The sequence below is a fragment of the Rattus norvegicus genome, chromosome 14, assembly GCF_021556685.1.
Source record: "Rattus norvegicus strain SHRSP/BbbUtx chromosome 14, alternate assembly SHRSP_T2T, whole genome shotgun sequence".
In the NCBI taxonomy this organism is placed as follows: domain Eukaryota; kingdom Metazoa; phylum Chordata; class Mammalia; order Rodentia; family Muridae; genus Rattus; species Rattus norvegicus.
This window is the reverse complement of record NC_141547.1, coordinates 70098923-70110945: the sequence shown is the minus strand read 5'-3', so window position 1 is coordinate 70110945 and position 12023 is coordinate 70098923. Positions and strand designations below refer to the sequence as shown.

General features: G+C 43.5%; 1 protein-coding gene across 1 annotated transcript; it reads left to right on the top strand.

Annotated features, from left to right (window-relative positions):
* The first annotated feature begins 580 nt into the window (after nucleotides 1-580).
* Nucleotides 581-10873, top strand: Clrn2 (clarin 2). The gene is made up of 3 exons (NM_001191097.2): nucleotides 581-965; nucleotides 7026-7205; nucleotides 10087-10873. Exons 1-3 carry the CDS (start codon nucleotides 713-715, stop codon nucleotides 10350-10352), a joined length of 699 nt encoding a protein of 232 aa, NP_001178026.1. The 5' UTR covers nucleotides 581-712; the 3' UTR covers nucleotides 10353-10873.
* The last annotated feature ends 1150 nt before the right edge of the window (nucleotides 10874-12023 follow it).

The following is a 12023-nucleotide window of genomic DNA, read 5'->3' as shown; positions in this document are numbered from 1 at the left end:
AATAAATCAATAAATAAAAGTATCTGACCCATGTCAGATGCCATGGAAAAGTGAAATCAGGAGAACGGATGGCCCTGCAGCCACAACCAATAGATTTCATGTTACAGTTCAGCCAGCAACAAATCCATACAGTTTTAATTCATACATGTCCATTTAAGTCTTATGAACCAGGGTCGATTCACGGTGTTAGTAACAGTTCCGGGGATTCTGACAGCAGTGACATTTTAGAGAAAGAAATGCCAGGGCATGCCTGGGAGAGCTCGACATTTGATCCTGCACATTGTTGCCGACACACGTGAGTGCTAATGGGTTTCTGTTTTGTTTCCACCATGCATTTTTTTAAAGTCTAGTTAGCATTCCTTGTCAGCAATTCTACATGATTTTGCTTGATGATAACTCTCTGGTCGTTATGATGTCCACATCAGGATTACTTAAATACTTGAAGGGAGAAACAATTAAAGCCTGGGCTGAAACCCTAGTCCGTCAGGAGATATAAGGTTACTTCCTTGGGTAACACACTCTGCTATATCAAGCAAGGGGAAGATTGTCTGCAGAGGCTGGGGATGTGCGTGGAGTAAACAGAAGCTGAGGAGGCAGGCACTGAGGGATGATAAGTTAGTGTGTATGGAGCAGGCTATTCCCAACTGTCTGAAAGATGTCTACTTGTTCAACTGTTGCCCAGAGCCCTGGGGGATGATTCGCACTCACTAGCATGCCTGGATGGTTCAAGAAGGTGTGGTATGGGCTGGCGTCTCTACTCAGTTTCTCTTCCTTCCTTCTGATCATCGTCGCCTTGGCTCTGCCTCATTGGTTGAGCGGGAAAATCTTGTGTCAGACTGGAGTGGATTTGGTCAATGCCACAGACCCAGAACTGGTCAAATTCATCGGGGACATTTACTACGGTCTCTTCCGAGGCTGCAAGGTGCGGCAATGTGGACTCGGGGGCCGCCAGTCCCAGTTTACAAGTGAGTATATTGGGGCATGTAAACTGATGTGCGCACATTTTGTTTGGTAGGGTGATTATGTCTAAAAATAGGATTTGACTCTTGCCTATGTAAGACAGATATCAAAGTCTATGGGCAACCAAAATCTCCTATAGAGCAATGCAAAGAGTACTTTCTTTTCTAAAAGAGATAAAAAATTCTAGAAAAAGGAATGTGTATATTTTGTAGTTTACTTCTAGTAATAGTAACTAGTAAAATATCAAGTGCTCGAGTGTCAGGCATCCCACTAGAAGCCTGCACACTGCCTGATTCGTTTAAGCTTCACAACACACTTTCAAGGGGAGCATGGTGAATGTGCCCATTTTTCAGCAGAGTGCATTGAGTCTTGGGAAGTTTCATAATTCACCTGGGCTCACGCATTCTTCCAGGAAACAACAGAGCCAGATGCCAGACCCATGTCGTGTGACTCTGGTAGTCTTAACCTGTCCGTAACAGTGTACAGGTGCAGACTGCCTGCAGAAGGGGACCTCCAGAAAGCATAGTAACTGCTCCCACATCCATGAATTTGAAAGCTGCACAGCCTGAGGAACAACAGAGGGCCTTCTCTGGGAGCAGTGAAGAGCAGCTGACACGTTTCCTGGCAGGGCAGCTGGGGAAGGCACTTGATGGCTTAAAGATGTCAGCCAGCAGCATTGGCCTGAGTTCAGAGCTCCTCAGAAGGTAAACGGAGTAGTCCCATGAAGCCCTAAGGCAGGAGTCCAAAAAAGGCTTGGGAAAGAGGAAAAAAAAAAAAACCAAGCAAAACAGTCTTCTGCAGCTCTTGTAATCAAACAATCACTAATGAGTAGTGTCCAATAAAACTATAGTTAATCAATGGCTTGTTAGCACAGGGGGATCAGAAATCTTATCCATCACTTCCTTCTTGTATCTCAGAACTCTGCCAAGTTTTAAAACCTTGGCCAGGACCTATATCTCATTAAACACATAAAAATAGAAGGTTGTACCCCTTGACAACAAAATACAAATGGTCTTCATGTCTATACAGAAAGGAAATACACATTCATTATGTTTTTTGAGCAAAAAGTCTGAGTATATATATATTCACCCAGTGATTAAAATAGATCTTAAGTGTTGGGGAAATGACTCCATTATTACCACAGCCTAGGACTGGAGGGGTGGCTCAGGCAAGGTCACATTCATGCCTGGGACTCCAGTGCTATGGGGAGTAGAGACAGATTCTGACTTCAGTGAGAGACCCTGTTTCTAAGTGATAAACCCAAGATTGATATGGTATGACGTCCAATGTCTACCTCTGGTCTCTGAAAGCCCACACAGAGATATGCAAACTGTACTCTCGCGCGCGGGCACACACACACACACACACACACACACACACACACACACACACACACACACCAACAAAGTCAAAGCTGAAAATTAATCAACAAACAGTAAAGAAAAAAGTATGTTGCAAGGAGACCATAATGATGGTACTTGATCTGTGTGCTCTGCTGCCTAGTGCATCTGTCGGACACTTAGGAAACTTTAATATGTGTGAGGATGGCAGGGCAGCCATGTGTTGTCTGTGGTTCTTTAACGTGCTACTGGTATCTGAATGGTAAGGCCCTGCCACCCTCAGTTCCCAGAAATTAAACTGCTTCTAATGGGAGCTGTAGCAATGAACACCTTCTGTTTGCCCTTTGGGAAAATTCAGACTGTCCCTTTCTTTCCCGCTCCTTCCTTCTAAGAAAGATAGGCACAGGCACCAACCTTGTTTCTCCCAATGTGATCTAGTCTCAAGCATCCAAACTGTTTGAGGTGTATAGAAGGTGTTTCATTTTCAGCTGTGAGTTAAGCAGTGTTTGAGAATGCTGGTTTCAGCTGCTCTCCGGTCACCCCAGAGGATGTAATAAGTGTTCATTCACAGTACCTTGGAAGAGGTCATGTTTGAAAGGTCTCAGGAAGCCCAAGGCAGCTTCTTCCTGTAATCAGCTCACTTAGCATGCTGTAGTTTAGGGACATTGTGTGTATTACTACCTCTCTTTCAGGGTCACAGCTCTCAAGCCCAATACAGTGTAAACTCGAAGTAGCTATGGGGTATATTAGCCTCTCCCACCCTTGACGGGATTTCCCACTTTCTGAAGATCTACAGAAATATCCCGGTTCTCAAAGCTTTATCCCAATCATCAGAGAGGAGCTCGTGAAGGCTCATCCATGGGAAACCTCAGAATAGGGAGTTTTTTATTGACCCTCATTTACGAGCAAATGCTTGCCTTACCTGGAGATGCATCTGAGAGACTCAACTCCCACAGTACTCATGGGAAAACCAAGAAATTTTCCACCACCAGCCACTAAGGTCCTCTATATGCCACCTAGAACATCTGAAATAAATAATTTCTGAATGCAGAAAGAAAGCAACAACCATTAAATTAATTAATGACCTTGCATGCCTTTGGGTATACTGTTGAGAGATACAAGCGAGGTACCACCAGGAGAAGAGGGATGAATGGAGAAGACAAGGGTTTGCCCAGGGAAGGCTGCTGTGTGCCAAAGGAGACACGAAGCACACTTGGACTAAACTCTAGCCACTAGAGACATAGCACATTCCTCTCTGAGGCCACCTCTGTGGTTCATTTCCTCTATCCTGATTTTATCATGATATTTTAATTAAAGGGAAGGTTGAGATTCAGAGAAAACAATATATGAAGTAACTTCTGTGGATTTGCCTTAAATATAGGATGTTGGCGTTTTATGTCTATAGTCCCCTCCCTACATCTTACCCCAGAAGTATCTCCCCTGGGTAGACTTCCAGTCCCATGCTTGTCTGTGTGTCTCACCAGGGCAAAAGATCATATGTCTCTGGATCAGGTACAAATAAACCATCTAAGTTTTAGTGCTGATAGAATAATCAGTTCTGATATTTGAGCAAGGTATCCCTTCTGTATGTTTAAAAAGAAAGAGAGTTTAAATTCAAAGTGAGTCTTCTAGAGTTTGAACTGCATTGTGATTAAAATTTTAAACTCTTGTTTATCTCAGGTTTCTGATTTCTCTCCTGCCAGCCCTTTAGCAGAATAGTTAAAGCATTACTTCCTGGCTGTGTGGTCTTGGCTAAACTACTTAACTTATCTGGGCCTCGATTTTCTCATCTGTAAGAATGAGAGAGAGAGAGACCTGGGAAGCTCTGTCAGCAAGTGCTTGTCATGTGGGCATGATCAGTTCCGTCCCCACCATGGCCCATGTAAAAAGCCAGGTATGGTGGCATGGCTCTTTGTAATCTTAGTGCTGGGACCCTACAGATGGGGAGGGGGTCACTAGGGCTTGTTAGCCTGCATGCCTGGACTAACTGGAGAGCCCTGGGTCTCAGTGACAGACTCAAAAAACAAGATGGATAGCATCTGAGGAACAACCTGAGGCTGACCTCTGGCCTCCACATGCATGAGCACATACATGTACACACTCACATGTACATATACACACACATACATTTAGACATTCATGTGTATATGCATAGAGAGAGAGAGACAGACAGAGAGGAGAGGAGAGGAGAGGAGAGGAGAGGAGAGGAGAGGGGAGGGGAGGGGAGGGGAGGGGAGGGGAGGGGAGGGGAAACAAAGTCAGGGAAAGAGAGGCTAAAGAAGGAATGTGTAGGAAGTGCCTGTACACAGCTTATACCTGATTACCAATGGACCCATGGATCAGCTGTGCTCATAGCTGTACGTTCCAAGTTACAAACTAAACTTTAATTTCATTATACTAGAGTTCCTAGCACTCTGGGTAATAGGACAAACATGAAAGAGGAGTGAGTCACAGCTTGCTGGGTGCTGTACGGCACAACAGAGTTCACTGTAGAGTTCCTCTCAAAACTAATGAAAAGACCTGTTGCATTGAAACTCCCAAAGAAACACTTGGATTTCTAAGTAGTGATATATAAAAGGTAATTAAAGCCCTGGGGGATCCTGAGCCAGAAGTACCACACATGAGTGTGAGGGTTAGAAAGATTCACCATATACCAGTAGACTATATATAATTAAGACACTTCAACTGGGGCTTGGATTAGGCTCTCTTTGTCTCCTTCCTCACAGAACTCTATGTGCCCCAATTCCCTCTTCTTCATCATCACCATCCTCATCATGTGATTCTCAATTTCTCATTTAATCAACTCCAAATATAGGTCCATATCATCATGTGCCCATGGCTGGTTCTTTCTAAAATCTGCATTGTGATGTCATACCTAAATGTATTCAGCCAATTTGCTGATTGAAGGAATTAATCTATAATCTAGTTTCAAACTTTTGTGATTGTTACAAATAGTCAGTTATGTACTCAACTCTGAATACATTGATTGGTCTGTCTGAACAACAATGACTAGCAATGATCTAATAGATGTTGCCTTTGATGAAGTTGCTTTTGAACGGGGAGGTAGGAGTGAGCATCCCTACAAGATTCAAGAGTGACTTTCTTCTACACCACCATCAACAAAGGGCTTTGAACTTTGCCAATCATGTGAGTAACTATTTTGGATTTTTAGGATTTAGTGAGGGTTGCTGTGCTAGTCATCTGTCTTAAGGATCCCATGATCAAGAAAAGGGGATGATGGCACAGGCAATTAGGTATGAGCTACTGTATCTGGAATAAGAAGAGGCTGAGGGTTTGGAAAGTGAGTGTTAGGTCTCCAAGAGAAGGGAGTTGGAATGGAAAGAAAGGGAATAGCGTGCCTGAGAAAGACAAACTCCTTGGAAAGGAGCCCATCTCCCGGGTCAAAGTTTCCAAAGTCATGGAGATGACCCTGCAGAGATAAGGACAAAGGGAAACAGAACTGAAAAAGAAAGCTGACTTGGAACCCAGGATGTGAATGTGGGTGGTGCCTTGAAATATGTGAGTGGTAAAGACAGGGTACATGGGTGAGAACTAGATCTCTCACTCCTGCCCAGTGTGGTGGTGCATGCTTTAATTCCAGCACTCGGGAGGCAGAAGCAGGTGAATCTTTGTGAGTTCGAGGCTAGCATGGTCTACAGGGTAATTCCAGGCCAGTCAGATCTATATAATGAGATCCTGTCTAAAAATGGTAAAAAAAAAAAAAAAAAAAAAAAAAAAAAAAAAAAAAAAAAAAACCTCTGGTTCTCAGGCTTAGAGGGATGGCAACCTTGAAGTGTGTTCAAAAGTTCTTTAGAATTCATTCTTTTAGATTTTCCATATAGAGTCGTTAGGAGCTGACTCTAAACTCTTGATATCACATTATACACAGGCCTATAATTCCATATAGAGTTCAGGGTTGCCTTGCCAAAGACAATGAACTTTATACTTCCAAGCCTGTGGGTGAAAGGAGCTGAAAGCCTCCACCAGATCCCTTATCACAAACACTGAAGGAAGTGATGACCCTAAAGAGCTCACTTAACCTGTGACTGCTCAGCAAAGGGCAATTACCCCTATCTCACACAATTATTACTAGCTTCCCACTGTACTGGCAACGGCAGGAGACTCTGAGAGGTCGCATGCCTTTCCCAAGCTAGAGTTTTTACTTTTGACAGCAAAACCTACAGACGCCATCTCTGAGAACAGACTGTCCTGGGGAGGCTTTGCAGTACTCTTAGTAGATCATGTCATTTTTCTCTGCTAGCACCAGAGGCAAGCAGAAAGAAAGGAAACACTAATGAGTATTTCGCTAACCCATTCTGCCACGTTCATATGGAAAATCAATATTGTCACGAAGTATTATACATCGAGAGTATTATGGTTCTTGATGCTTGGTGGCAATAATATTTACTCTGCGAAGCCAGTGCCTTGGGATTATAGGAAGTACAGCCATCTACATCAGGTCCCAGGACTGCAGGGTCAGTGTAATGTCACCTGTGAGGCACATTCAGATTTTGTGTCCACTACAAGACAGAGAAGATTGCTGGCCCGATAACAAGTGGCAGCTCTACGGTCCATGGACCCATGTCAGGAAGTCTCTTAGTTTTTGAAAACCAAGCATTCTTGTGTCTTGCTCTTACCCTCTACTTGCTTGCCTTGGGATATGCAAGTTCTGGCATTTGTGAAAGGAGCCACACTCTGACGTTGAAATATCCTTTCTCTCTGCAGTCTTCCCGCATCTGGTGAAGGAGCTCAACGCAGGCCTGCACATCACTATTCTCTTGCTCCTCTTCCTGGCCTTGGCCCTGGCTCTGGTCAGCATGGGCTTTGCTATTCTCAACATCATTCAGGTCCCCTACAGAGCGGTCAATGGCCCTGGTGGCATCTGCCTTTGGAATGTCCTTGCAGGTAAGAAGTCCCCAAGAGAGAGAAACAAACTGTCCACATCCTCAGTCTGGGCTCCCAAGTGTTAACCAGGGAAACTCGGAGTTCCTTTGGGGGGGGTTCTTAGTCTTGTTAATGAAAGAATTTAAAAACAAACTCAAAAGGGAGGTAAAGGGCATTTTTATTGGGGTATAGAAGAAAAAAATGAGAGAGCAGATAAGCTGTAAACCCAGGCAGCTGCCCAGGAGGAGAGAGATGAAGAAAAGAAAGCCTGTGACATCAAGAGAGCTGGTGGCCTCAGTCATGGAGGTCAGTAAGGGGGACCTTCAGAGAATGAATGACAAAAACCAAGGTGCCCTGACAAGAATGCTCAGGCCTGTGGCTGTGGCCCAAACAGTGACAAGACGGGAGGAAAGTTCTATTTTCAGCAGGGTGGGCAGGCTGCATAAGTGAATACACAAAAGGAAGGGCTTTGGGGAAAGGTACAGGAATGATCTAATTAAGGAAACAATTACTCCCGCCATCCCCTTAGCAGACTCTCACAGAAGTCACATTTCCTAAGGGACATGGAAGGGTGGACACCTAGTCAGGGCATTGACAGGACCAGCTAGATAACTCCTTGACAGAAGGGACACTAAACTGTAATGTTTGGGAGTCATTTAGAATGGCAGATCTCCACCTAGGGCCAGATAGAACTTAACTGTATTCTTCCAATCAGGAAAAGGTAGCTTTCCCTTAATGGCTCTCATCTGGGTACTGCAGCCCATATGAACATTTAGTGCCTAAGCAGACTTTTCCTTTTCCAGGACTACAAGGGAAACAGAAGGCAGGGGTGCAAAGACAACCAGGAAGGGGGAAGTCCAAAGCTGACTCCAAGGGAAGGGTTCACCTTAAGGGCCTCCAAGGCTACCAAGCACTGAGACATAAGTAGTTGGGTGTGAAGTATAAAAAAATTAAAATATTTATGCCCCACCCCTTCCTAGGTCCAAAACCTTGGTGGAAATGAATGTTTTCTTTGTTGAAAGTGTCAGTGTATCACTATGTGTTCTTATGGATTAGCTAATAATTTATTAATAATAGTTAGCTAGTAATTTACCTTTATGTACTTAATAAAAAATCATATATAAAGAAAATAACAAAAGCCTTTGAGAACAGAACTGTCTCAGAAAACCATATAAGATGGTCAAGGTTCCACTGTGGCAATAACCTCTCACCTCCTTTGCTTTGTATAAGAAGATCATAAAGTATAAACACAGGCGCTGGTTTGGTAACATATATTATACTGCATCAGTTGTTCTGTATCTGCCTTTGCACACAAAAGTCACCAGGATTGCAGGTGCCCTATATCTGTGCAGGATCTCATTGGAAACAGTATTCAATTCTGTTCACTACTCTCATCCTCATATAGGGATTCAAAGTTTTCTTCAATTGCTAGGGAGATAAGTGGGGTTTGGAATTCCAGAGTTTCCTAGCTTATAGAAAATGGAAGGAAGAGAATACAGAGATACATGAGCCCCAGGCTTTGCTGCAGCCATTCATACTATCTAGAGTCCCAGAAGCCAGAGCATCCATCGCAGGATAGGCGAGGCTCAAGAGTAAAATAGTGTACATGTTTTTTTTTTCTTTTTTTCTTTTTTCTTTCTTTCGGAGCTGGGGACCGAACCCAGGGCCTTGCGCTTGCTAGGCGAGCACTCTACCGCTGAGCTAAATCCCCAACCCCTAGTGTACATGTTTTTAAAGTCAGGCCTTTATAGGATATTTAACAAAACAGGAAAATGTACACATGAAGGGAAAAAGAAACCAAATTTAAATTTTAATTAAGAGAACTTTAAATTGTATTAAAAAGAATGAAATGTAAAGAAATATACTAACATGTACAAAGTCTGTCCAGCCTTCAGGGTGAAGCTAAGACTGAATTTCTCCCACTTAGAGTTATCTGTGTTGTTTAAATTTTCTTTCGTGACCATGTAACAATCTCTTTAAAACATAACAGATATAACTCGTGATACTGCTATTTTTCTAAAGAAAAGGTCTTACTCTGTATCCCACCGTCTCTGCCAATTCATGGTGAATCTCCTGTTCCAGTCTTCCAAGTGTTAACATTACAGGTGTGAGTCTAAACACACAGCTATAAGTGGGTTTTGGTTTTGTTATTTTTTTTTCAAGACAGGGTCTCACCACCCAGATGGCCTGGAAATCTCTATGTAGACCAGGCTACTCTCAAACTCACAGAGATCCACCTTCTCTCTGCCTCCCAAGTACTGGGATACTATTTTGCCTGGCCTCTTTTTTTCAGCCTGATTCTCTTTACATAGATCAAATGTCCTCAGACTTGCAATCCTCCTGTCTTATCATCACAAGTCTTGACATGATAGACATGCACTGCCAGACTCAATCCCACATGTCTTCTTCGGTTATCCATTTAAATCAAAATGGTGGGGGGGGGGGACCTACCCAACAACTTCAACGTTTTCCTCAATTGTTAGGGAGATAAATGGAATTCCAGAGTTTCCTGGCTACTTCCCACCTTCTATAGAACAGTGCAGCCAGAACGTGACTCTCACCCTGCAAGATAGGACCTTACCACTCCCTACATGGTGCTCGCCATATACACAGAGGTACAGGTGCCTGGAGAGTGGTCTTCTAATGGGGATACTGCTGGATAAGAAGAGTGAGAGATTCAGATTCAAGTCCATTGGTCATCATTCTTATTCTCGTTCTGGAAAACCCTCACTCTTGCCTTTCATACTTATGTAGGCACTGCTTTTAAACACAAACTCAAATTCGTGATGCTCTATCAGTTCGTCAAAAGATTTTCTTTCACATGACACAGAACTGCCACCTCAGCAGAGACCTCACAACTGCAAAGAGACGGAGTAAACAAAGGCGCTGTTTGTGGTTTCAGGTGGCGTCGTGGCATTAGCCATCAGCAGCTTCATGGCTGCAGTGAAGTTTCATGACCTGACAGAAAGGATCGCCAACTTCCAGGAGAGGCTTTTTCAGTTTGTAGTGGTGGAAGAACAGTATGAAGAATCGTTTTGGATCTGTGTGGCAAGTGCCTCGGCCCACGCAGCAAACTTGGTCGTGGTGGCCATTAGTCAAATTCCCCTCCCGGAAGTCAAGACTAAAATGGAAGAGGCTACAGTTACCCCCGAGGACATCTTATACTGATAACGGACTCCTGCTCACACCTTGTGACGTCAATGGGGGCACAGGCTTGACTTTTCCAGCTTCCTCGCTCCACAGTGCGCCCATTCTTGGTAGTAAGAAGAAGGCTCTGAAGGGACTACAGGAGTCCCAGAGAGGAAAAAACTGTCCTGATGACCAGGGCACTTGTGCTTCTTTATGATGATGCCCTTGAAGATGAACTGGAGACTCCTGAACTTGTCAGCTGTATCTAACACTCACTAATTCTCAGTTCCCTCATCTGTCAAAAGTGGAGGTAATAAAAACTTTGCATGCTCTGTTGTGACGTCCCAACGGTGCTGCTGGTGATGCCACAAGCGCAGTTCTCTACAAATAAGTTACATATACTCCATTACGATTCGGTAGGGCCTTGATCTGTTCTCTACAGTATTGGAATGTGCAAAGAAGACTGTGCTGATCATGTCTCTATTCTTGAGAAGTAGTAATGTATTACCCAGAATTTCAAGTATCTAAGAATGGAAATAAGTGTGGGTTTCTGAGCTGCCGCCATGTGCTGGACACTGGCTCGTTTGCTTGGCTTTTTTTGGAGGGGGGTGCATCTGGTGATGCCAATCAAGCCCAGGCTTTGCCTACACTAAGCAAGCACTCTGGGAATTGGTCAGAGCACTATTCCAAGATTTTCCCACCTATTAACTGGCCAGATCCTCTTGATATTCCCAGGTAACCAGCGCCATTCTACCTTCACTTGACAGATGGGAAAACAAGGTATTAATAGACACGTTACATGACTTTGGTGAGAAGAGGGAAGAAACCTAATAAGTCCCATACCAGAATTTATATTACTTTTAGATAATATAAACTCTTACTTCCATTATGATAGAAGCTATGCAAAGACAGAGGAAAATACAGAAGATACATTACTAGATTAAATATCCACACTAATAAATAAAGCAAAATATCTTTATAATTTCCCACCTCTAGACCCTTGTGACAGGTAAGGTGTGGTCAACAGCAAACAGTTGATACCCACTCTTGCTAGGTCAGGATCTCTTGTTCATATGGCCCATCCGGCAAGGTTGAGTAATGGCAGCCGTTTCTAGAGGTCATTCAGGCTCATGGAACCCATTTCTGAGCTTCTACATTTTCATAATTCTTATGCCTTCCCTTTGTTCCTTCTAAGGTTGGTAGTTCCTTCAAACAACTGCCACCTTCAGGAAATCCCCTATACTTTTAAACCCATGCTGCTGAACTGCAGTTTGGTGTACAAGCAAGGCAATATAAGAATGTAGCCCAGTGTAGGAGGACAGGAAGGAAGGAAGTCTTTTGGATGAAGTGCGGTATTAAAGTTTCTCTGCGCTAACATTTGATCTGAACTGTGAGAGCTGAGTACACTTTTTCCAGCGGTGAGGGATGCAAGGTTGGTAAAGGATCCCAAGATGAACCAGTAATGAGGGAACACACAGGCATGGAGTTCCAGGGAGGCCAGGCATGAGAGTGTTGAGTGCGATGAGAATGTGGCATTCATGGACCTGTTATGAGTGACATTTTCTAAGCAGCTTGTAAGAGTTAATGTAATTAATGTGTTAACTCACGTAGGCCATAACGGTCAAAATTTCAGATGCTTCTTTGAAGACGCTTTTTGATAAAGTTAACATTTGCATCTGACCTTTTACAAGTTCAAGATCTTCATTCAAC